General features: G+C 38.1%; 1 protein-coding gene across 1 annotated transcript; it reads right to left on the reverse strand.

Moving 5' to 3' along the window:
• Positions 1-2561: 2561 nt before the first annotated feature.
• On the reverse strand, positions 2562-22388 carry tnfrsf1a (tumor necrosis factor receptor superfamily, member 1a). The gene is made up of 9 exons (XM_088326855.1): positions 22070-22388; positions 16923-17021; positions 16707-16812; positions 16492-16617; positions 14159-14314; positions 12354-12432; positions 11355-11410; positions 8667-8936; positions 2562-6725 (listed from the first exon to the last, which is right to left on the reverse strand). Exons 2-9 carry the CDS (start codon positions 16995-16997, stop codon positions 6427-6429), a joined length of 1167 nt encoding a protein of 388 aa, XP_088182981.1. The 5' UTR covers positions 16998-17021; positions 22070-22388; the 3' UTR covers positions 2562-6426.
• Positions 22389-26266: the final 3878 nt, after the last annotated feature.

Consider the following 26266-nt stretch of genomic DNA (forward strand, 5'->3'; position numbering starts at 1 on the left):
CCCAATATAAAGTGTTGATATAGAGCATTTAAATAGTGCTACGGAAAATACACACTGTAATAAAAATAGGGTAATATGCAAATGTGGGTGTGGGATTTAATGTGGGCTTTTACTCCCCCCGGGTGGAGTTAAAGAGCCTCATGGCATGAGGAAGAAATGACCTCCTCAGTCTGTCCGTGGAACAAGACTGTGACAGCCGTCTGTCGCTGAAGCTGATCTTTTGTTTGGAGATGATGCTGTGTAGTGGATGTATATAAGAGTCCATGATTGTCCATGATTGACCGCAGCTTTTTCAATGTCGTCTCTCAGCTACAGTTGTCAGGCTGTCCAGCCCGCTTTCCTCACCAGTTTATTAAGACGAGAGGCATCCTTCTTAGCGCTGCCTCCCCAACACGCTGCCGCATGGAAGAGCGCTTGCCACAACAGTCTCATAGAACATTTGCAGGATTCCCCACTAATATAAAGTATAGTTGGGTTGGGTTTTTTGGGTTGGATTTCTTGACCACTAAGGTCACAGGGGCACCATTTCCTGTGGTGTGTCTTGGGCAAGTACAGCCTGGTGGCGCCGAGCCCTCTCCAGGCAAACAAATGTTTCCACCTTGTCTCAAACTGGAGACCTATACACATCTAAAATAAAAACTATACAGAACCGGGATATTGCACTTACATGAGTAATAATTTAATAAATTTCGATGGCTGGGGTTGGCTCCAGCACCCCCGCGACCCTAATGAGGATAAGCGGTACGGCTAATGAGATGAGATGAGATGAGATAGAAGTTAAACTGGCACCGTTTGTAGACAAAAACGTTGGCTTGATTATTATTATTTTATTATAGATTTCCCCATTTTACGTCACACCAATACCTAGCAATGACGAGATTTTCTGCAAAGTTCTGCTTTGATGAAGATTACGGCCCAGTCTTTATGTCCTCGGCTGTAGAGGAATCCCGGTATGAGGACCACGGGATGCAGGGTGATAAAGGAGAGGTTGACTGCTGGTGGCTTGAAGTTTCATTGAGGTCGCTGGCTTTGTCCCACCGGTTTGGCCACTGGCTTGATCAAGCTTGCCTGTCGACCTGGCAAGGCTCTCCGGCTTCCCGTTCAGCTGAGACTTGGTCAGGACCGGCCATGGCGGCCTTGGTCCAGTTCTTCCTGTTAGGACATGTCATCTTGCTTCTTGCTGGCCAAAATTCGGACTGCCCTTGTGAGGTGAGACGTGTACCAGCTCTCGGTTCAGGTCTCCAGGGAGGGCCGGACCCTCGGTCACGGCAACATTTGATGCGCAAATGCAAGATAACGTCCCCTCTCCAACCTCATATTTAACTAGCATCAGTCAGATAACATATCTTCGGGCAGTGGGCAGGGGACGCTCTCTACTGGTTTCCAGCCAATCACAAGGGCACATAGAGACAGACAACTCACTCGCTGGAATGCCCGGAGGAAACCCAGAAAGACACAGGGAGAACATGCAAACTTCACACGGGAAGGCTGCGGTAGTTGGACTTGAACCTCTGCACTGAGGGGCTGCAGGCTTACCACACATCCGCCGTGCCTATATGTATTATGTATATATATATATATATATATATATATATATATATATATATATATATATATATATATATGTGTATGTTTTTAATTATATAATAAAGAAAAACTTTAAATTATATATATTTTTAACATTAAAAAAATTGATAAATATTTTAAACAAACAATTCATAAACAAAAATAAAAGAACTAACAAAAACAAATAGCATATTGCAAATAGAAAAAAAAAAATTTTGATTAATATATTATTTTTTCATATGAAAAACATTCATTTTATTATTTTTATCTTCTGTATAAAACTAGTATGTATGGTATTTTTTAACATTGTTTTGTCTGCGGTATTTGAATCATAAAAATAACAATGAAAAATATTTTTTATATTGTTATTTATTTGTATTTTTTGTGAAAACGTTTGCCATGTTGGCTGCTCATTTTTGAGGATTGTTAAATATATCTTTTATTTTCATTTTGCCAATTTTTTCAATTTTACCTTTTTTAAATGAAAAATTTTAATTTTTTAATTCCATTACGGCGCCTCTTGGTGGCAGTTTTGCCCTACAAACAAACCCATCTCTTTCTCTCTAGTTTACGGATCAAAAGGACAGTGTGTATTAATTGACCTCTAGGGGTCGCCGTTTTCGGGAATCACGTCATTTTTCCTTTAACTTTTCCCATCCTTTCACAAGTTTTGGCGATACCAATCATGTTTAGCTTCCTCTAGGTGACCCTCATGTCATGTAAAATGAAAGCATCCCCCCGTAAGAGTATTCGGATAGATCATGTATTTTTGCCTATTATTTGAATCAATGGTGATTTTTTTTTTTTTAAATAAGGAAAGGTTTTTTTTAAACACCAGGAGGCGCTAACTAATAAACTTGCCTTTACTTGTCACTAAACTTAAATGTGAAGGAATGTCAACAGGCGACGTTCCAGCAGGCCCGAGTGATCTCAGCCAAGCCTCGATCGTCACCTTGTACACTCCCACCCAAAAATCTTAATGAGGCAGCGCGCAAATCCATTGACTTTTTATTCGCACACACACAGAACAGGTTTTGTTCGGGGCTCATCACAAACGCTGCCGACATTTTCATAACTCCAAAGTGTAAAGTGAATGACGTGAACTTGGCATGCTGGTTACCAAATACAAGGTGTGGTGCTCCTCTAAAGACAACAAGTCATGCGTACGCTACGAGGTTTTAAAGGGACAGTGTGTCATATTTGCACACTAGATGTCGTCGAATTGTATGGTGCAACTGAAATATGACACAAGAACACAGATAGCACAGAACACAACCTACTGAGACTCAACGTGGCAGTTTTTCTTCTCATTTTTGGACAAAAATAGACAAAAAAGTGAAAAAGGAAAAAAAGGAAATAAGCAAAAAAAGGAGGGAAAGTGAGAAAAAGAAAGAAAATAAGTAAGTAATAAAAGAAAAAATAAATGTAAAAAAGAAAAAAGAAGAATAAAATATTAGAAGGGAAAGAAAGACAAAAATGATGAGAATGCCGATAAGAAAAAAGAAAAATAAGACGATGAGAAAAAAGAAAGATGAATAATAAGAAAAAAGTCAAAGAAAAGAAAAGAGAAAAACAGAAAAGAAAGAATAAAAGCAACAAAAAAGAAAATGCAAAAAAAAGACAAGAAGAAAAAAATATTAAGAAGGAAGAAACAAATTAAAGGAAATAAGGAAAAATAAAAGAAGGAATCAAGAAAAGAGAGGGAAAAGAGAAAGAGGTCAAAAGAATAAAGAAAGAAAAATAAAGGAAAAGTGAAGAAAGGAAGAAAGGAAGAAAGGAGTTAAGCAAGGTAAAAAGAAGACTGTGTTTTGGTTTTGAGGGGACCTGTAGCAACAAGATGGCTGACAATCACGTCAGCTCCCTCTAGGTGAGCCTCATATTAAGTCAAAAAAAAAAAAAAAATTATCCTATCAGTATTTTTCAAAATGCATGTGTCTATGCTTATTATTCATATCACTAAGTTATTTTCTTAAATAAATGATTTTTTTTACCACTAGGCAGTGTCATATAATACCCACTTTAAGGTTTGGAAAATATTCACTACTAATAAAAAAGTACAAAATATTTATCTTTTAGGTTATTTTTCAAGGGTTGACCTAAAGGTTCACTGTAACATGGACGGATATTTTTTGGGAGTAGACCCCCAGGATACATCAAACCCATCTTACCCCAATCTCATGTTATTGTGTTGAATAAAATGTTTTTGACCTCTGTTTCCAGAATTTTACTTAAGACGCCTGTCTGCTATTGGTCGAGAACATATAAAATGGCGGTCTGCTATTGGTTTACATAACAGCATCATGAAAATCCCGTTATGCCATTGGACAAACTACTTCTCATGATGCCTTTCTGTCTCCTCATCAATACTGTGTTTTTTGTATTAGATTTATTCGCTATAGGTTCCAAGGCATGCACTGATGCTAAAAGAAGAAAAACACCATAACCATGGAAACAAAACCTGCAATTTCTCCCGAAGAAGGCCCACTGATACCGTAGCTTCCTTTTCGAAGTTGCATGGCCTTAACCTGTAAACGATCGGGACTGTGATCAAAAATAAAGAAACAATTGAAGCAATAAATTCTACGGGACTTGACAGTGTTCGCAAATAGAATTTTTGTAATCATTTTCTCCTAATCTACCGTCACCGTCTTCTACCTTGTCTGCATCCACCAGGTACTCCACTCAACCAGCTCAAGGCAAGTGACACCATAGGTAAATCAAATCCGTTTTACCTTTACATGTATATTTATTTGTAATGATATTAAATCATACATGTGTATATTACATATAAGTACTGCATTTTCTAGGTTATAAAGCAAACTAACTTTTAAAGTTGATAGGTTTATTCTGTTTTTAATATTGGTCACCTGCAAAAGAGATTTTATAGGATGCCTGTTCCTTATTTTAACTATCAACCCCTGCATTTACCAGCTGGCAGAGACGGGAGGCAGCGTCGTGGCCGTCATAGACTTTCTGGACTGGTTTGCAGGCTGGGGGCGTCGTTGATGTCATGCACTTTCTGGACATTTTCAACATCTTACCTAATGTTTACTATTATGTGTACAGTAATCCTAATTGTAATTCACCCTGGTCAATCCTGGAAGGGGGATTACCACATGTGAGGTCCTTTCTCAAGGTTTCTCTTTTCTCCTCACACTGAGGTTTTTGAGTTTTCCTTGCCCGCATGCTGGTTTAAGATCAGGTAATTGTGTAATTTTGTAACTGTAATCCTGTGCAGTCCTTTGAGACATTTTTGTGATTAAGGGCTATATAAATAAATTTGACTTTTTTTGACTTGACTTTTTTTGACTTGACTTGACTATTACTGCGCATCGTTTTTCGTTTCCTTGACTATTTCATCATTCTTGCTATCGGCCAGTTATGATGCTGTTCTCTGATTCCCACACCCCTTTAGGACTGATCTCTTTTTTTGTAACCTTTAAGATTTAATAAAAACAGGGTTCAGGGGAGGTTCCTAAAATGGGTGCAATTCTTTATCTGAAGGCTTTTCTCCCTCTCTTCTCAGAAAATTAAAAAATCATTGATGTCTTCTCTCTTTCTTTGAGTGTCTACTAAAGTTTAATTGACAAAGGCAGTTTCAAATTCCTGGCAGTATACAGTAGGTAGAAATTTTCATTTAAAAGATGTAATTACTAAATTGGAAATGCAAAAGTACTTGACATCACCTTGGCAAATTCCAAAATTTTGTGTCTTGATTAACCAAAGATCATTGGAAGCTATTTCCTGTATTTTCTGGAATATAAGGCACAACTAAGTAAAATTTGCCCGAAATTCAAAAGTGCACCTCCTAGTTCAGTGCGCCCTAGAGTATTAGTGTAAAGGCATACCCCTAAAAACAGTGTTTAGTCAAAAAACATTTCATATATAAGGTGCACTGGACTATAAATCGATGGAATTAAAACTACTTACAATAAGAGCTACTGTATTTATTCGTGTAGCGCATTCATATACTAGTGAACGCAAAGTCCGGTATATGCACCAAAAAGTTAGTTGCCTTTTTGCACTTATTGATATCTTTCAGGGCGATTTTCCGATTCCTCCAATCTCCAGCATTCGTTTCTGGCATTGTGAGTAAAAATTGTGTCAAGAGATAACAAATAACGTCTTTTTGGATGACATTGGTACCAGTAGTGGTCTAGTGGTGAGGTTTTGGCGCTGTCCCCCCGTGACCCTGGTTCTATTCCTATTGCATACAATGTTGTGCAATTTTGGTCAGCGACATTTTTGACTGAATAATCATTGCAAGTGTATACAATGTGCAATGAATAAATACAGTAGTAATTTTAAGCTCCTTACAGCCCAGTGGGCCCTTTATATATGAAACATATATGACAAAAGACTATTATGGGGGGGTTGCGCCTTAAATTCCGGTGCAACTTATAGTGCATAAAATACGGTATTCACCATATTATCCAATAAAATATGCAAATAGAATACATAAATAGTACTCATTTTATACTATTTCAGAATTTTTGATGTTTATTTTTGGCACCATAGGTTTCTATACTCTGCCATAAGGCAATTTTACTTTGCAATCTCTTCATCATAGTAGATTAATGTCGTATCCTGGGGGTCTACTGTACACGTTATATCAAATTGGACCCTACTTGGACGTTCACTCGAAATACAAAAACACAGTTTTCACAGTTTTCTCTATCTCCTTCCAGAAGATGGCAGCAGGATAGTCACTGTAAATCCTGTAAGCGACAACTTGATCCCTCAGTAGTTTCGAGCAAGGATAAAAAGACTGGAATGCTCCCAGTCTGTCCTCAAAGTTCAGATAAAGAACAATCCTCGGATTCAGGTGTGCCCTTTTTTTGTAGTCCTAGGCACACCATTTCAGTGAATGGTGTACATTGTCTCGATCTCCTCCGCCACCCCCCCGAGGTGCATGTGTCTGAGTTTGGGCAAAAGCTCCTGCAGTAATCCCAAATGCAGCATTCCTGCTCGGCCTCCCCCGCCACCCTTGAAGTTGGAGTCCACCCACACTTTGAGCATCTGGTAGTGGGCCTCCTTACTGGCGCGGTGGTCCAGTTCGGCCCGCTCGATGACTGTCTCGGTCACGCCCAGCGAACGCACGAGTTGCTTAACTTGCGCCACGGGGATCAAGTCCAGCAACGTGTAGATGAGATCGGGAGCTGCGAATAGACCAAAGAAAATTGAATTGGCGACATCTCTTACCATTTCCCGCTTCGTACTTGAATATAGGGCTGCAACAATGGGTCGATATAATGGGTTAATATCAATTGCTAAAAGCGCTGGCAACGAAATTCGTTGTGTTTCGCAATTGAGGTGTAATTCAGCATGTCGTGGAGCCGTTTATGTCACCTGCAGCGCAAGTCGTAGAAGTGAATAGAATGAGGTTAAGTGCGAAACCATTACTTTCAAACGATACGATGAATTCAACAAATAAAACATGACAGACAAGGAGAAAACAGTTCGACCAAAGTCCTCAAAAGTGTGGGAGCACTTAACGCCTCACAAAACCAAACAATGCATAACCTACGAATTATGCAAAATGTGACATTGAACGGGTGCACCACGATGATGAGATAGCACCTGAAAAGGAAACATGTTCGAGTCAATGATGCAGAGCACATTTTTTATTCGGTTTGGGCTGCTGCAGCCCCCCTAAAATCATCTGCACCGTTGTGGCCGCGATCCATTTTTCCCAGCCGACTATTGCTAAGCACAAGAGCTGAAAATCAAATTTGTGTCACGCGTGGGGGATTTTTTGCTCTTCTTTCCATCCAAAATGCACAGTATCCATGCAACCAGAATCCATTATCCCCAGTCAATTATTACTGCGAACGGGGGCCTGCAAAGTGCATGTTAGATGGAACGATAGGACAATAAGACGATAAAATGATTGAATGGATGATGAATAGATAGATAATGGGAGAATAGAACTATAGATCAATAAGACGATGGTACAAGAGACAAACAAGACATAACACGGAAGATGGTATGATAGAACGATAAGATAGAACTAAAGATCAGACAATAGGACAATAGACGACGTAGCACAACAGATAGTCTCATCTCATCTCATTAGCTGCACCGCTTATCCTCAGTAGGGTCGCGGGGGTGCTGGAGCCCATCCCGGCAATCATCGGGCAGTGGGCAGGAGACACCCTGAACTGGTTGCCAGCCAATCGCAGGGCACACAAAGACAGACAACTCGCTCGCTCATTCACACCTAGGGACAATTTGGACCGGCCAATCCACCTGAAATGCATGTCTTTGGAATGTGGGAGAAAACCGGAGTGCCCGGAGGAAACCCACGCAAGCACGGGGAGAACATTTAAACTCCGCACAGTAAGTCCGGTAGCTGGATTTGAACCCACACAGGAGGTTCCCAAGACCTTAGAACTGTGCCGCACACGCGCTAACCACTGCGCCGCCGTGCTGCCCACAACAGATAGTATGATAGACAAATAAAACAATAGCTGGAAAAATAAAACAATAGATAGGATGATAGAATGATAGAGAGAACAATACATAGGACAATAGAATGAATGATAGATAAACAATAGATAGAACGTTAAAACAAAAGCTAGAACGAACTGTAGATAGGAGGATAGATAGAATGATATAACAAAAGCAATGATAGACAGGTTAATAATACACGAGACGATACAAAAATATAACAATAGATAGGATGACAGATAGAAGGACAAAACAATTTCAAGAACAGACAAAGTATGATAGGACAATAGAAAGTTAAATAGGGCAATACAATGATAGTACAGTACTACTAATACATAGCACAATATACAGGATGATAGTACAATAGGTCAAACAATACATAGGATGATAGGTCGATAGGACAATATAATAATCGAATAATAATTAAAACCAAAGCATGATACATAGGACGATAGAACAATAGAGCAATAGATGAGGAAAATAAATAAGATGGTAGGTAAAACGATTAAACAATAGCTGGAATAGACGATATGATGATAGAACAATAGATCTAACAATGATTGAAGAACAGATCGACAGGACAATGGAATGATGGAACAATAAATAGGACGATAGAATGATAGAATGATAGATGGATGAAAAACACTCACGCTTGATCTCCAGCGGGACGCAATCAGGCAAGTTGGAATTGGCCTTACTGAGCGGTCCGCTCTCAGGACAATTGATGACGGCCACGTCCAATATTTCCTCGTTGGTAAACAGTGCCTTCGACGATTCCGGCGACGTGTCGGACATGTGAGGCGGAGACTTTTTGGTCAGGCGTTTTGTGGCCATGTAAACGATGAGGACCATCAGCAAGGTGACGGCTACCACCACCACCGCTGTCAGGATGTGGATGAGGTATCCGTACCCGGTGGAATCTATAAGAGGAGTATACGAGCGTGAAAGGGATATTCGTTACTCATCCATCTACTCATTATCTGCACCTCTTATCCTCAGTAGGGTCACGGGAGTGCTGGAGCCCATCCCGGCCATCTTCGGGCAGTGGGCAGGGGACACCCTGAACTAGTTGCTAAACAGTCACAGGGCACACAGAGACAGACGACTCACTCTCTCATTCACACCTAGGGACAATTTGGACCGGCCAATTAACCTGACATGCATGTTTTAGAATGTGGAAGAAAACCGGAGTGTCCGGAAGAAACCCACCCAAGCACGGGGAGAACATGTAAATTCCGCACAGAAAGGCTGGCAGCTGGATTTGATCTCATGACCTCAGAATTGTGCCATGGACGTGCTCAACACTCAGCCGCCGTGCGTAAAACTCATGGTATCACTCTCACAGGGGCTGAACTAATGGTATTAGAGCAAAAGAGAGTGAGAAATATAGATACAGAAAGGGGGAGAAAGATGGAAAGAAAGAAAAAGAGAAGGAGAAAGCAAGCGAGAGACAGAAAGAGAGATAAATAATAGAGACAGGAAAAGAGAAATAATAAGGGAGAACAAGAGAGGAAGAGAAAGAGAGAAATAGAGACAGAAAGAGAGAGGGGAATACAGGAGAGAGAAAGCAAAAGAGAAAAAAGAACGAAACAGGAGATGGAAGAAAGAGAGAGAAAAAGAGAGAGACAGAGAAAGAAAAAGAGAGTGAGGAAGAGAGACAGAGAGAGACGAAGAGAGAAAAATAGAAAAGGAAAGAAATAACGAATTAAAGAATGATAAAAAGAAAGAGACTCAGAGGGATAATAAGGGGAATATTGGGAAAAAGAGAGAGGAAGAGGGAATGAAAGAAAAATAGTGAAAGAAAGAAAAAGAGATAAAGAAATAGAAAATGAGAGCAAGAAAGAAAGAGAGAAAAGTATGGAGAAAGATATACACCTACAGTGGATGTGGCACCTGGCCTTTAAAACTACAGGTTGTTGTTTGGCTTTTTTATTTCTCCTGTGCTTCTCTAAGCGTTGTCTCGCAGACCAGAATAAAGCTATTGGCGGGTCTGGTCCAGACTGCGGGCCGCACGTTTGACACTGGGGGCATTGGCTGCACTGCGCACACCTGTGTCAGATAACCCCACACCTGACTATATCAATTTAACTCTGCAGTGACGCTCTCTGTTTTTTTGGTTTATTTCTGTTTTGAGACTACTCATTTGTTTTGGTCTTGTTTGTTACTTTGTTCCTGGGTTTTGTTGTTAAATATCAACCTTGTTTGAACATATCTGCTTTAGTTCCTGTTTCCCTGCATTTGGGTATACCTACATGCCATGACAAAAAAATAACCCAAAATGGACCGTTCAATACTTGGATTAATTAATACCAAATTTAGGGTTTTTCTAGACCAGGGGTCAGCAACCTCTTCAGTGCCACCCTAAAGACTCCCTAGAGCGTTTAAAAAATACTTAAATATGGGAAAAAAAGGGGGAAAATACATATTTTTAAATGTTTCCTGTATAAGGACAAACATATATCAAACATTTTAATGTTTTTCAAGGCTGTAACCTTAATGAATACCGTTATTATTGAGATTTTTCAAAAAGCCTTATATAAGGCGGACATGTGAGGCGGCAGTAGCTCAGGAGGGTAGAGTGCTCATCTTGGGATCAAGGGATCCCAGTTCGAATCCCGGCTCGTGCGTGTTACATGTCGAAGTGTCCTTGGGTAAGACACTGAATCCCTAATGGCCCCAATAAGCAGGCCTTACATGGCTGCAATGCCGCTATTGGGAAATGTGGAGCACATTGTAAAGCGCTTTGGGAAGTCATTGACTTGAAAAGCGCTATATAAATGCAGATCATTTCATTTCATTTCATTTTATTCTTTTGCTGCTCCAGATATTTTAGTCTATGATGGTTCTTTTAACAAGTATGGTTGCTAAACCCCAGTCCAGATACAAGAATACAGTTTTGGTGTTGTTGTTTTACTTATATAACTTTGGAGTACAAAATTAATAAAAAAGTCCAATCTTTACAACTTTTAAAAAAGACTTTTGTTGGCAATGTACAGAAAAACAAATTGGTCTTTTCCACGATAACCTAGGTCTACGTCCAATTCACTCAAGTGATACATCAATCCATGCTTGACCCAAATTGGGTTATTTTTGACCCAAGTTTTTTTCAGCAGGGGCGGCAAAACACATTTTCAAATCTTAATATTGAAAATAACTTAACAAAATGTCATTTTTAAACTAGATTAACACTATACAGGTTGTATTTATCTTAAAACTCAAGCGTGTACATTAGGTAAAATACACTAAAATAGTGTTAATTTTCCAAGACTAATGAAAAAAGGAATACTTTCTAGTGTTAATCTTACACTGCCTATCATGTGTGTTGTTTTTGTACTTACCCACAGAAGAATGGGAAGGAAGCGACTTGCAGAGATGTTTGCAATCCTCCGCGCAACTGTGGGAAAATAAAGAGGAAGTTTGGCCATGAAGTACAGTAAAAAATAATAAATATAAAAATAGCATTAATGTTAAAATACAGAGCTCTGTTTATCATGTGTATAAGTATTCTGGAATGGCTAGTTAAATTCAAATGAAACTCCCTTGTATAAAATGATATTATAAGGCTTCAAAGTCATTAAGAATGAAGGAAATCAGGTTGGTAAGCCAGAGAGGTATCTAAGATTAACAACATGCTATACCGCCAGTTAGCTTTGCAGGACTAATTCAAATGAAACTCATCCCAAAATTGCAATTACCAGGCTTTACAGTTGCGAAAAATATAAATAATCAAGCTAATCCAAATAATGGACAAGTAAGGTAGCCATGGTTTACTTCATGCTATCCCGCTAGCCAGTTAGCCAAAATCTTACTGACCCGTATGTACATATTCAGTCCTATAAGCCTGTTAGCAAGCTAGCCTGCTAAACTGTTATCTGTGAGACCGTTGAATGCTCAGTTCCAATTTTAAACGTTGATTTATCATTTTCAAATATTTTCAATATAAATTAATACTGGTGTTTTAAATTGTTGTTTTGTTGCTAGGGCACGGTTCACAGGGTTAAACATTAATGTGGGTTACTAAAAACAGCAACACTCACTAGACTTTTTAAAACTAATACCCATATAAGTAGCAGTATTCTAGAAACGTTATTTTCTTAACAAAAATGTCGCTATCCTCTGAATCAATATTAAAAAAAAAATCACAAGATAATACAATTCCGTGTCTTGAGTTAGGCAACTGTCGAAATGTGTAGAACTAAATTTAGAAGGGAAGAGCTTCTTGTTTCTTCGTCTGCTGATGGAAAAAGTTTCGGTTCGTCAAAACCACTTCCTCGTAGCAGTCTCGGCTCTGCAGGGATAAAAAGATAATAAAAAACGTGCGCTTCAGTCACACTCACCTCTTGCACGGCTCACACTTCTTGTTCACTCGGAAGAAATGTTCTTTGCACTCGCAGACTGTGTTCCTCTCCGCCGTGCCTGCGTTAAACAACATTCAGAAAAAAGGGCCATGGAACTTGTTTCTTCATTTCTATGGTTATCATGTTTTAGATTCTTCTTTTAGCATCGCTGCAGGTCTTGGGACCTATCCATCCATCCATTATCTGCTCCGTTTATCCTCACTAGGGTCGCGGGGGTCTTGGGACTCACAGCGAAAAAAATGTTGTTTGTTTGGTGTGTCTTGGACAAACACAGCCTGGAGGTGCCCATCCCGCTCCAGGCCAACATATAGTTACACCCGGCCTTGAACTGGGGACCTTTCATGGTTAGGCGAATGCGCTAACCACTGCACTACATACAGTATCATATGATGGACTCAAAGTCATTATAAGGCAAAATTTCTGAACTGAATAAGGAGAAAGGCATTGTGGGAGGTAGTCCGGCCAATAACAATCTGAGGGTCTTCTTCAAATTTTTTGATAATCGTAAGTTTTATTTTTCATGATCCTCCTGCTTTTGCTTCTTTCTTTAGCATTACTACAGCCTTGGACACGTAACAAATAAAATACAGTCCAATAAATACAGCGTTGTGTCACCGACTCACAAAGTCTTTACGAAACACACAACCTGAACTGAATGAGGGGCCAAATAACATCTTATTCCACAAGGTAAAGTAAAAACGCCATAAGGCTGGGATACTTCTACTATGCATTATTGTAAATAAATAAAAATGTTTATATCAAACAAAAAAAAAATTATATGAAGCGCACTTACAGTATATTCTGGACAATATATAGCACCTGAAAAAGCAATTACCGTATTTGCAGGTGCATTTTAAATCCAGTGCGCCTTATATGCTGGAAAATACGGTAAGTAAAACCGGAAATGCATAATTAGAATGAAGTACTGGTAAACATTTTTAAATAAATCTATTTTAGCGGTGAAACAAGTTTTTGTAAAAATAATTAACGTTCCATAAAAAATGTTCCATTATTCACTGATATTCTTTTTGAGGTAACCTTGGCTATCACAGTACTTTTAATTTGTATATATGAAAGCACATATTTTACAAAAGACTATATTTGAAGGTGCACCTTATTATAGTCTAGAAAATATGTTTGATTTTTTTTTCAATTCCAACTTTTGAATTTTCACTCACAGAAACCAAAACATACAATAATTTACGTATAAACATATCATTTGTAGTTAATGTCGTATAGTGGGAAAAATGCTGTATAGAGGGACCAAAAAAAAACCCATCCTATCCCACAAAGTGAAAACGTCATTGGCCGGGGTCACCGTATCCCTGGAGTCTACTGTACTGACATTTGATAGGTTCATTCTGGTTTTTATATTAGACTCCTGCAAAGGACATTTGATAGAATGTCACTTTCCTTCTTTTGACTATTATTGCACACCGTTTGTTGTTTTGACTATAACATCATTTTTGCTATCGGCCAATCATGTTGCTGTTCTTTTATTTTCATACCCCTTAAAGCCTGATCTGTTTTTGTTTAGTAACCTTGAAGAATTAATTACAAGACGGGGCTCAGTGGTGAGCTTCAGAGCAGGGAATGGAATTCTCTTATCTGAAGGCTTCTCTTCTTTGTCTCCTTGCAAGTCCAAAATCCATTGATATATTCTCTTCTTATTTTGAGTGGCTACCAAATCTTAAATTTAACAGCTTCTGATACGATATCTCAAGATGTTAGTCCACAAAACCCCAATTGACCAATAAAAGAAAACCTATTGAGATTTTTCTTACAAGTTTGGATGACCCTCTCGTTTGAGTTGCACGGCGTGCATTTTTGACAATCGATGGTCTCAGAGTCGATAGTGACGGCGAAGTAGCCGTCCTCGCAGCGACACACCGTATTCCGGTTTCGTTCGCATTTGGAAACTTGCACTTCGTTCTTTAGCTCTGTCACAAGAAAAAAAATTGAAGAGGGCTGAGTATTTATGCAGGGAAAACTCGTATGAGCTTATTAAAGGAAAAACTAGAAAAATTAAATAAAATCAATTTTGGGAGATAATTGTGCCCAATATAATATTGTTACTTTACTATTTACTACTTTACAAATACACGGTTCCCTCCAGGATTTTTCCATTCCATTTATTACAGCCTGAACGCAGTTACACTTGAAATAACCAACCACAACAGGTTTAACCTACAATCTCCCATCCCAAAATTACTCCGACAACGGGTTAAAGAATTGCTGTACGCAAAGCTCCAACGTAATGCTGAATTTTCGAAAACGCAGAAATCTGGATTTTCCGACCAACACATTACATTTATCGGTGAGAGATTTTTGAGATTGCAGAAAATGAAAAATAATTTGACGACACAACGTTACATACTATTGTTACTTTTCTTATTATACAGTTATTAGCTCCATCTAACAGACAAGACAGGGGAAAATAAGACATTTGAAAGTTGAATTCAAGACTTGTAGACGAAATGTAAGACCTTTTTAAGGCCTTAATTTGTGGTGATAAAATTTAAGACTTTTTTTTAAAGAAGTTTTTAAGATCCCACAGGAACCCTGAACTAGAGTATTATATTTTACCCCCCAAGAGCAAACATTTTTCTGGTAAAAATAAATAAATAAAGAAAGATAAATGTGGAAGATGATATATATTTTTATATACTATACTAAAAATATAATTGTAATCAAACATAATATAAATAGTGTAGATAAATGATTAAATGATAATAATTTAATTAATGCAACATATAAATTTAACAAATATGTTCTATTAAAATCACAAAAATACACCTCTGATCTAACTTCACTAAAACAAAATTTAGAAAAGTTTGAAAAAAGTTTTAAGAAATAATAACGCAAAATGATTTGCCACTAAAAATTCAGCTCATTTTCAAACAGTGTTTTTATTTTACTGGTAAGGTAAGTTATAAGAAAATGGAAAAAAGTGAGAAAAAATGTTTCAATCAGCATTTTTTTCTGCCCAATGCCGCTTTAGCTTATCTTCCAAAAATTTTATATATTTTTCACTTGGAAGAACAAAGTTTAAAAGAAAAAAATGTTACCAATGACTATTCAACCCATTTTAAAAAATGTTCGATCCAAATGTTGCCGATTTTTTTCCCAATAAAAGTTCAAAAACACGGAAAACATACATAAATTATCCAAATTATCTTAGATAATTTTCCAATATATCTATCCAATTAGACTAGAAATACTTATAAAAAGTAAAAAAAAAAAAGATAATATAGCTCATTTTCAAAAATATTTAATCTCCATTTTTACAATAATTTCTAATGAAAGTAAAAACAAATACGAAAAATATATACAGTATATGAGGCAAATCTTCTGCTACTTAGATCATTTTCAAATATAGCTATCCAATTAGACTAGAAAAACTTAGAAATAGACAGTTTAGCCCTCTTTTTAAAAAAAAGCAAAATAAGAATTTGAAAAATATATACAGTATATGAGGCACATGTTCTGCTACTTAGATCATTTACAAATATATTTATCGAATTATGCTAGAAAAAAGTTCTAAAGAAATAAATAGTAATTGGTTTACACTATTATAGTGCTTTTCAAGTCACTGAAGGCCTCCCAAAGCACTTTACAATGTGCTTCAAACGTACCCATTCACATACACACTCACACACCGATATCGGCGACAGCCATGCAAGGCGCCCACATGCTTATCAGGGGCAGTAGGGGTTGAGTGTCTTGCCCAAGGACACGTCAACATTTCAACAATCCAAATACTCAATTTAGCTCATTTAAAAATATATGAATCCAATATCACTCGAAAATCAAATTTTATAATAAACAATACATAACCAATGAGGTAAAATATTTTTGTAGTATAGTAGTTGGGTTGGGTTGGATCCCTTAACCACTAGGGTCGTAGGGGCACCATTTTCTGAGCTGTGTCTTGGGCATATACAGCCTGGTGGCACCCAGCCCTCACCAGGCAAACAAATAACATATTAGTACACTGAACTATTATTAATGCTGACAGAGCAGTAACAAATATAAGAAGAAATCGTTTTTGATTAAATACTCAGACGAGCTCCCATACGTGTAAGAAATCTACAAGTATCCAATTTTCTCAGCTTACTTTTGCAGCGTTTGCAATGCATGCAGTTCGGAGAATAATTCATCTGATCCATAAACTCGTTAGCAGGACACGGTGTGCAGTTACTTCTCATGCCCTCGGCGCTGCATTTCTCCACCAGTTTGAAACCTAAAGAGCAGAAACAGTGATCCAAGTTAAAGCACTCAAAGTGCTCAATTTTAATATTGAGGAGGTAATAAGAGTAGATGCCAACTTACCCGGTGAACATTTATTGCAGCAAATTCCATTAACAGGATAATCTCCATACGGGCAGGTTTTTTCCTTAAGTGTAGGAATGAGCGCCGTTGTGGGCGTGAACACACCCTGCACAACAAAAGTGAACCAGGCTGGTGAGACCACATTGCGTTGCGAACTGTTTCCTTGGGGGAAAAAAAGAAAAAAAGAAAGTGCCATTTGTTTGGGGAGATACTTACCATCAAAAGCAGTAGGACCCCGAGCGGAGCCATTTTGCTGTGCTTGCAGCCCGCCTCGGACTCCCTATTCTTCATCGGAGTCCATCAGAGACGGAGTGCCTAATATAAGCATAAATACTGTCAATAAAAAATAAGATAAACATTATAAGATACATCATGACCGACGCAAGTAGAAATTGTTTCGGAATTTACTTTTAGAATTATTAAATAAAAGATAATTTTTTTCATGCCACTCACCAAATTCACCAAAGTAGCATTTTTGTTTCCTTCACGCTCAAAACGTAAGCTACATTGCTGCATCACATTTATTTAGAAGGTGAACTTGTACAAGGCCTGCAAAAAGACTTACACTATATAAGAATGGATACAATTGTGGCGTCCGGTTTAAATAGAGGGATAGACCTGTGGCATTTGGGCCAGAAAATAAAATGGATATATCGCAGAGAAATTCCTCGATGCATACAAGGCTTTTCAGCGAGTAAGCCTGAGTTCGCATGAAAATCTTGTTTCTGTACTACCCAAGTCCAAAAGTGCGTCAGGTGATCTGAACAAGGCAGCAGCTAGTATTATAGCAACTTGTTCCATTGAAATGAATTTAATCGGACTCTGATGACATTCAGAAGATCGCAAAGAAATTCCGATTATCACCGGGTGCTCTCTGGAATGTTATTGGGTTCGGGAAGGGACTGAAGCAACGTCAGGAAGGGAAGCAATAGCCGGGCCACAGGTTTATCCTACTGCTACTGCTACTTTTCTTGAAAAAGAGACCAAAACTATGCTGATACTCCAACTGGTTCAAGTACAGCTTTAGTTTTACATTGGGTGCCCCTTTTAGGTGTTTTGGTAAAAATACCAAATGACCCGCAACGGCTACGGAACAAGCCACCCCTGCCGAGCCTGTATCTCATCAATACCAGATTAAAATTAATCACCTGGAGATACAGATTGCTACATTTTTCACTCAACCTGGCTCATCCGTGGATCTCCAACGCTAGCATGAAGCTAGCTGGCCACTTTCTACATTGCTTTTTACACTGAAAGGAGAAGCCCTCCAATTTTGTTGTACTATTGTAAAATGACAATAACGACCATTCATTCAACTGCAATTCTGGGTTCTGGGTTTGTATTTGTAGACCTATAGTTGCTATTTTGTTGCAGTCATATACTGTATATTATATGTTACTGACATCTAATAAATAAATAAATGTTTCTACTTCACAGATTTGACTATCGCAGGTTTTTTTGTGAATGCAACGCCCGCCCCCCCCAAAAAAGGGATTACTGAACTGGCAACACTCCGTCTTCAATCTGATTGCCTGGATGTAAACGTACCCAGTGTCAGCACAGAATCAAAACCTACAAAACACATTACACAGCCAAGATGAAGCTGAAGCTTTGTCCTCTTTGAAGCTAAAAAGTAGCTGGTTTAACAAATCCAAAGACAAGGTCCAAAAAACAACAAAGATGCTATGTCATGATCATACTTTGAAAACACTTGCAGCAGCAACACAAACACATATCTTACCAGTGCAAACAGAGAACACTATCAAATTGAACAAAGGTCTGGTGGCAAAATGCAAACATATAATGCAGAACACCCTAATGGCAATTGAACTTTTACTTTCTTTTTAAAATCACACAGGTCAAGGGATAATTTTAGGTCATTAATACAGGATTTTATTGGTATTCTAACAGGGATAGCGCAATACTGTAATATACTTGAACAAACACACTGTCCCTTTTTGTATTTAAAAGCAATAAGATACGAGTAACAATTGACAAATCGAAGGAAAATCTCAACCCAGGAATGTAATGTGTAATTTACGATTCACTTATGTTATTATCGTCCAATTTCAATGCCAACAATGTACACTACGTTGTAATATCGATAATTCTATTCTACTCCAAAGGAGAATCCTGAAATAAGCCACCAAAAAATTGTATAAACCAACAAGCAAAATCAAATCTGAAGAAGAAACTCCAGTTGAGCTGGCTGGAAATGCGGCACACCCTAAACCTCCACAGGTCGCTCACCTTTGATGAGCATGAATATAGATACAACTTAGGCCAGTTCACAAGCATTGCTTTGTAAATATTGCCTATCTATCCATATATATATCTCATCTCATCTCATTAGCCGTACCGCTTATCCTCATTAGGGTCGCGGGAGGGCTGGAGCCCATCCCAGCCATTTCCAGGCAGTGGGCAGGGGACACCCTGAACTGGTTGCCAGCCAATCGCAGGGCACACAGGGACAGACAACTCATTCGCTCATTCACACCTAGGGACAATTTGGACCGGCCAATTCACCTGAAATGCATGTTTTTGGAATGTGGGAGGAAACCGGAGTGCCCGGAGGAAACCCACGCAAGCACGGGGAGAACATGCAAACTCCGCACAGGAAGTCTGGAGCTGGATTTGAACCCACGACAGGTTCCCATGACATGAACTGTGCCGCACAAGCGCTAACCACTGCGCCGCCGTGCTGCCCCATATATATATATATATATATATATATATATATATATATATATATATATATATATATATATATATATATATATATATATATATATATATATATATATATATATATATATATATATATATATGTTGACGAATTGAAAAACAGTAATATTTTGAGATGTGATTTTAATTTGTTACAAAAAAAGTCGTATCTCAGCATAATTTCTTCCCATATAAATACATGAAAAATAAACCAATGAATTCCAGCGCTTTAAAACCACCACAAGTCAATGATATAAATGCTATGCTCATACTTTGCAAATATTGCATATTTTGCATCCATTGTGGTAACCTTTTTTCGTCAGCCCAATTAGCTTTAGCTTTGGAAACAATTCATGAAAATAAGGAATAGATATGTATGAAAAAAAAAAACAACCAATGAAAATCAAGCACGAAGAGATTAACTGAAGCGTCTTAGGGCAAACATTTTTAAACTTCCCATTTTGTATTTCAAAAATGTTAGGACAATCGAATCGAGGCACTACAGTAGTGATATTAAATCAGTATTTGCGTGTACTTTGCTGTTATACTTGATTTCAGTTTTTTTGTTTTCATAGTTGTAATATTTAATTGTATTCACTCTTTTCATCTCCATTTATGACAAAGACTCGCACAGAGCGCACAACTGCTTATCCATGCTGACTCATTGCCTGCCTTTTTTTTCTTTAAATATTTTAATAAATATTTAAACAGTAGTTCCATGTGTAATATCACTGCAAACAATGTACACTGCGTTGAAATAAATGACAATAAAGATACTGTAATTGTAGTTGGACTTTGTAATTTTTTGCTATTATTGAATTCGTTTTTTTTTGCATAAGTCCCAATACCTTATTTTATGTATTTGATATAGCCTATCTATCCCGATATTCTTTAAAATTCAAAATTACCCAAAAAGTCAGACAAAAAACACATACATGCAATGGACCATTTGTTGAAAATAAAAAAGAATTCCACTGGACATATACACATCTGTAAACCTATGTTTATCCTGTATTTTACAAATGTTTTGATCCTTTCAAATTGTTTAACGCCGTATTGAATTTTTATTTTTTCAAGTATACTGCTACATATAAGAAGCAGTACCAAATTGACTGCCAGTGGAGAAAAAGCAAAGGTCTTTTATCTGGTGAATAAATAAACTTGTTTTACACAAGTTTTTTCTCAGTTTTTCTTTTACACAGTCTGTCTTGGTGTGAATAAGTAGGTGCTAAGTTATGTTTGTAAGGTTTATTGTCGTTTATTAAGGGAAATGCAATTATTATTATTATTTATTTATGTATTTTTTAATTAAGGGAAGCAATTGGCTGAAATTGAATGTATGCATAAAATGTACATCACTTAAGAGTTTGTTTGAATAAACATATTCTTTTTTAAAAATGCAATTGGAAATCACACAGTTAAATGTTAAATGTCCAAGTGTCCTTGGACAAGACACTGAACCACTAATTCCCCCGATAAGCAGGTTGCTGTTGCCGCTATCGGTGTGTGAATCTGTTTGTGAATGGGTAAGTGTGAAGCACACTGTAAAGCGCTTTGGGAGGTATTCAGTGAATTGAAAATCGCTACATAAATGCAGAACATTTACCATTTAATATACTTTTTGAAATCTTATTTTTACCTCTTAATCTTTATATTATTATATCTATTCCACCCTGGTCACCCTGGAAGGGGGATTACCACTTGTGAGGCCCCCTCTCAACGTTTCTTTTTTCTCACGCTGAGGTTTTGAGTTTTTCCTTGCCCGCATGTTGGTTTAAGATCAGGTAATGGTGTAATTGTAATCCTGTGCAGTCCTTTGAGATATTTTTGTGATTAAGGGCTATACAAATAAATGTGACTTGACTTGACTATATTACATGTTCATCCAGGGATGGCATGTTTAATCCTGTAGTACACAATTTGCACTATGTTGTAATCAATGATGATAAAGACTGTGTTTTCTTTTGTATAATATATACAGTATTTTGTAATCAACACATTGAACAAAAACTCAAATAAAACACGGTACATGTAACTTATGTTGACCAAGTACTTGATTTAGTTGTTTTTTTCATCTTAGCAATTTCTGAAGTATTGCACAATGTTACAAGATGGGCAGCAGAAAAAAATGTGGAGCACAGGTTTGAAGCTGGCGACATTTCTGAAGTCACTACACTAAAAAATACAATTACACAGGAGTATCTGAGCCTTTTTCAAGCTGAGAGTAACTTTATGTGACTAATCAGCGCAAAGGGCACCCAGTTTTTTATGCCTTTCAGTCATAACAACTTATCATATTATTACTATGTTGCTACTAAGTGAAAAAGGGGGTAAAGAGACCACTAAAAAACTTTTTTGTAGAAAATCACTGACTCAGCACTGGTGAGCTATTTCCAGAACAGGTCCACGGGCACCTCAGCTGTCCTTTGGGGTCTCCCTGGTGCACGCGGGCACCACGGTGGAGACCCCTGATTTTACTGATATTAAATTTAGTAGATTAAATCTTTTTAACCGAGACAAAAATCAGGAAAAAAATGAAGTATGTTATATCGGTTTCCGGCTGACTGCGTCCACGAGACGAACTGATTTAGTGCGAAAAAGAGGCGTAAAAGGTTCGGTTTCAGTTCGTTCGCCCCTACCTGGACACTTGGTTCGGTTCCGGTTCGGCGCCGACGCGCCTCGTAGTCTCTTCAGGGTAAATCAACAAAAAAGAAGAAAAAGTTTTTTTTTTAAAAAACAGGGAGAAGAGTGAGGGCGGAGAAAGGGAGGCGGGCACAAACGGGAAATGACTGAGGCGTCAACATGTCAAGGAAGTATTATTTTGGTAATTAACCCTCTCCGGGCAAGTCGGATAGATTGGTTGCTTGGAGACGGAGTGATACACGAATTAATTCACTCCTTAATCAACTCTTCCAATAATTTCTCCATGGTTGTGAAATATATGAACAGAAAAAGGCACCAGTTTTATCTTTACCACAGGTGGCCATTTTGACAGTTCTTGTCGCCCAAAAATGACGTCAGAGTTACTCTGGCCAATCAGGGTTCAACCTTTTCTCACTTTTGATTGGTCATTGCTTGATCAAAGGCAGCTCTGATGTCACTTTTAGTGGACAACAAATTAATCCTTCAGTGTCATTTTTATAAACACTAAGATATATAGTTTGAAATTAATAAATGACCTAAAAACACACTTACCAAACAAAAATGAAGGAATACAGTCTGTGAAAATTAATCATTCAATGTCTTATATTAATAACACGAAAAAAAAACACATTTTGAAAATGGTTGTAGGTTTGAGATGGACTAATAGATTAATTAATTAATTAATTTATTAATTCAAAAGAGATTTGTGAAATATATGAGCAGGAAAAGTCCCTTCTTTTGATCTAATAACATGTGGCGATTTTGTCAGCCCTTGTCGACTGAAAATGACATCACAGTTGTTTAAGCCAATCACAGCTCAATTTTTGCAAAGCTTTGATTTGCTGTTACTTGTATCTGAGGCAAATGTGATGTCATTTTTAGTGGACACCAAAATGATCCTTCACTGTCATATTTACTTACACTAAAATAAATGTTTTTTTAAATTAATAACCTAAAGACAAATTAAGTGAACAAACATGCAGAAATATAGTTTATAACAGGGGTCTCGAACATGGAACCTGGGGGGCATGTACTGCCCTCAGGGTGATTGTTTGGGGTCCATAATAGCAAAGGTAAAGGGGCGGTTGCACTACTTGACAACTAGATGTTTTAGTATTCTGTTGTGTAACTGAGTGTTGAAAATCACAAATAAGGGCCCTAGGACCCTGTGATGGTCATGGTTTAGTAGTCAGCGAGTTGGAAAATTCAAAAATGAAATGAAATGAAATGAAATGATGTGCATTTATATAGCGCTTTTCAAGTCAAGACTTCCCAAAGCGCTTTACAGTGTGCTTCACATTTCCTAATAGCGGCCGTGCAGCCATGTAGGGCGCTAACCTGCATATTGGCGGTATTAGGGGTTCAGTGTCTTACCCAAGGACACTTCGACATGATAGGAACTGCGATCCCTTGATCCCTAGACAAGCGCTCTACCTCCTGAGATGGATGATGAGGTCTTTACTGCAGATGAAATGAGTCACAACATTAGCTTTTCTGCTGGCTTTGATCTCTTTGATCTCGTTAGCAGCTCTCAATGTATTGTATTGTATACTAAAATACATAGTTTGGCACAAAACATAATTGAAAGAGCAGAAAATAAAGGAACACAGTGTTTAACACAAAACATTTAAAGTTGTGATTAAAAAAATAACCATTAGGCAATTAAATTGTATTAAAATCAATTCTAATTCTAAAAATGCAACCCTCAGAAAATGTAACTTCATTTGAAAATTGGCAGTATAGTGGATTAAAATGTAGTGGATTTCACTACATTACTTTGATTACATGGATATAATTTCTGCATTCAGTATTTATAACAATATTATTGTCATTAAACTGAATTTTCAAATTCACAGATGATGTTCTACTCAGAATAAACACATTTTCAAAAAGAAAATGCAGACCGCATTTAAATGTAAATAAAAGCTGAAAATCTATTTAATTGAAAGAGCATTCAATTTTGTTTTTTCAACTCAGCGTTCTTTAACAGAGAAGCAATCTGATTGATCATATGCAAATGTCAATTCACGGCTACATAAACAAAGACGTTTTCAATGCAACTTAAAAGGTAATAAAGGACCCAACCTAATGATTAACTCATTTTTAAATACTTCAAAGACAGCTTCAAATACAAACGAAGCTTTGTTAAGACACCGGTTTGACAAATCTTCTTTCAGGTCTAATCCCTTTTCTTCTCAATGCGCATGTACTCCACCGTCCCCACCACAAAGAAATTCTTCTCTTAAGGTTCCATGTCAGACTCTACATATGACGGCTCAAACAGGTCACAGTGCACGAAAATCGTGTTGAGTCATCTGGTCACACATTTCCTCTTTTTCATATATCAGGGTCTGAGTTCTGGTGGAAATGAGTTTAAAAAAAGGGCTATGCAGTGAACATTCGTCTTTACCAGGGTTTAAGTTCCAAAAACAACACGTGAAAGTAAAAACATAATTTTAAAGAATATTATAGAATCAAATACTCTAGAATACATTAGAACCAACGTTAAATAGCATGTGCTCTACTGGTCGCCGCTTGGGGTAATAGGTGATTGGGGATCATAGATTGAGGCCGAACAAGTGCAGTTCACATTTTGTTGGACAGAATGGCAAAAAAAACCTGTCAGGTCCGACAAAACTGCGCTCTGGGAGGCGTGCTGTTCTGGCCCCCGCCCACTGCAATAGTGAACTGGGGATATTGGATCACGTTTGCACGGGTGCTGCTCATTTTATGTTGAACAAACGAGAAAAGAAGTCGCCACGCATGACGAGGATTTGTTCTTCCGGCCCCTGCTCTAAGCAGCAATCGACTAGGGGATAATGGATCGCGACCAAAGCAGTGCAAATCATTTTAAACGGGACACAATGGCACACTTTAATTTCCCACACCGAAAAAAGTTCCCTTTCAACCCCTGCTCTTGGCAGGGATGCTGGACGGACCTTGCTCTAAGAAAAGGTCGACTGGGAATTATGAATCACGGCCAAAGCAGTGCAGTTCATTTTCAGCAGGCCACAATTGCACACTTCAGCGTCTGGAACTAAAAAGAGTGCCCTTACAACCCCTGCACTCTGCAACAGTCAACCAAGGATAATGAATTGCGGCCGTACGGGTGCTGCTTATTTTAGTCGTAAAGAACGGGAAAAAAAGACATAACCTGCATGACACAAATTTTTCATCTCTGCTTCCACCCTCAACAATAGTTGACTGAGGATAATGAACTGCGGTCAAGACAGTGCAGTTCATTTTTCACAAGCCACAATGGCATGCTTTAGTCTCTTGAACCAAAGAGAAGCTCACTTCCAGCTCCCGCCTTCGCAATACACAACCAAGGATAATGGATCGCAGACGTAATCGTCCATTTTATCTTATGCGGGCCAGAACGAGTGCAGTACCCATTTTGGTGATCCGCCTGGCCCGAGGAAGATGCGCTCTGTCGACCATTGCTCACAGCACTATAAAACTGGGGATAATTTATTGCGGCAGCATGGGTTTTACTCATTTTAGGCGGAAAGAATAAAAGTTAAAGCCACCATGCATGACAACAATATGCTCTCTTGGCCTCAGCTCTCTGATATAGTTGACTGTAGTTCATTTTAGGTGGGCCACAATGACACGCACCAGGTGCCTGAACCAAAGAAGCGCTCCTGCTTTCAGCAATAGGTTAGTGGAGTGCAGCCACAACTGTGTATTTCAATTTAGGCCGGCGGGAACGGCACACCTCTGAACTAAAGTGCCATCTGCTGGTCCCATGAGATTGAGGCTGTGAGTGCAGTTTTTTTCAGGCTGAAAATAACGGCAAAGTCCAACAAAAAATAAAAAGTAATATGCGATTAAGGATAATGGGAGTCGTGGCTGCCCGAGTGCAGTTCCTTTTTTTGGTGGACAGAACAGCAAAAAAGAACTGCCAGGCCTGACAAAAATGCACTCTGCTCGCCCTCGCTTGTAGCAATATGCAGTCAGGGATAATAGATTGCGAATTATTATGTGTTAATTGTAAAAATTAAATGTCATTACGGTAAGGGTTAACTGTAGTTCTGAAAATGAGATGCCGTCAAAAATAATCAAACCATAAACGCAACAATTGCTCTCTCTTTAGGGTTTTTCTTTCAGACCAAAAACTCCACAAGAAATTAGTCATGCTGACCCCAAAAGAACCTCAATGATTGGCTCATGCTGACCACATTTACAACCAC

Source organism: Urocampus carinirostris, chromosome 2 (genome assembly GCF_059441175.1).
Source record: "Urocampus carinirostris isolate Australia breed hairy pipefish chromosome 2, RoL_Ucar_1.0, whole genome shotgun sequence".
Lineage (NCBI taxonomy): Eukaryota > Metazoa > Chordata > Actinopteri > Syngnathiformes > Syngnathidae > Urocampus > Urocampus carinirostris.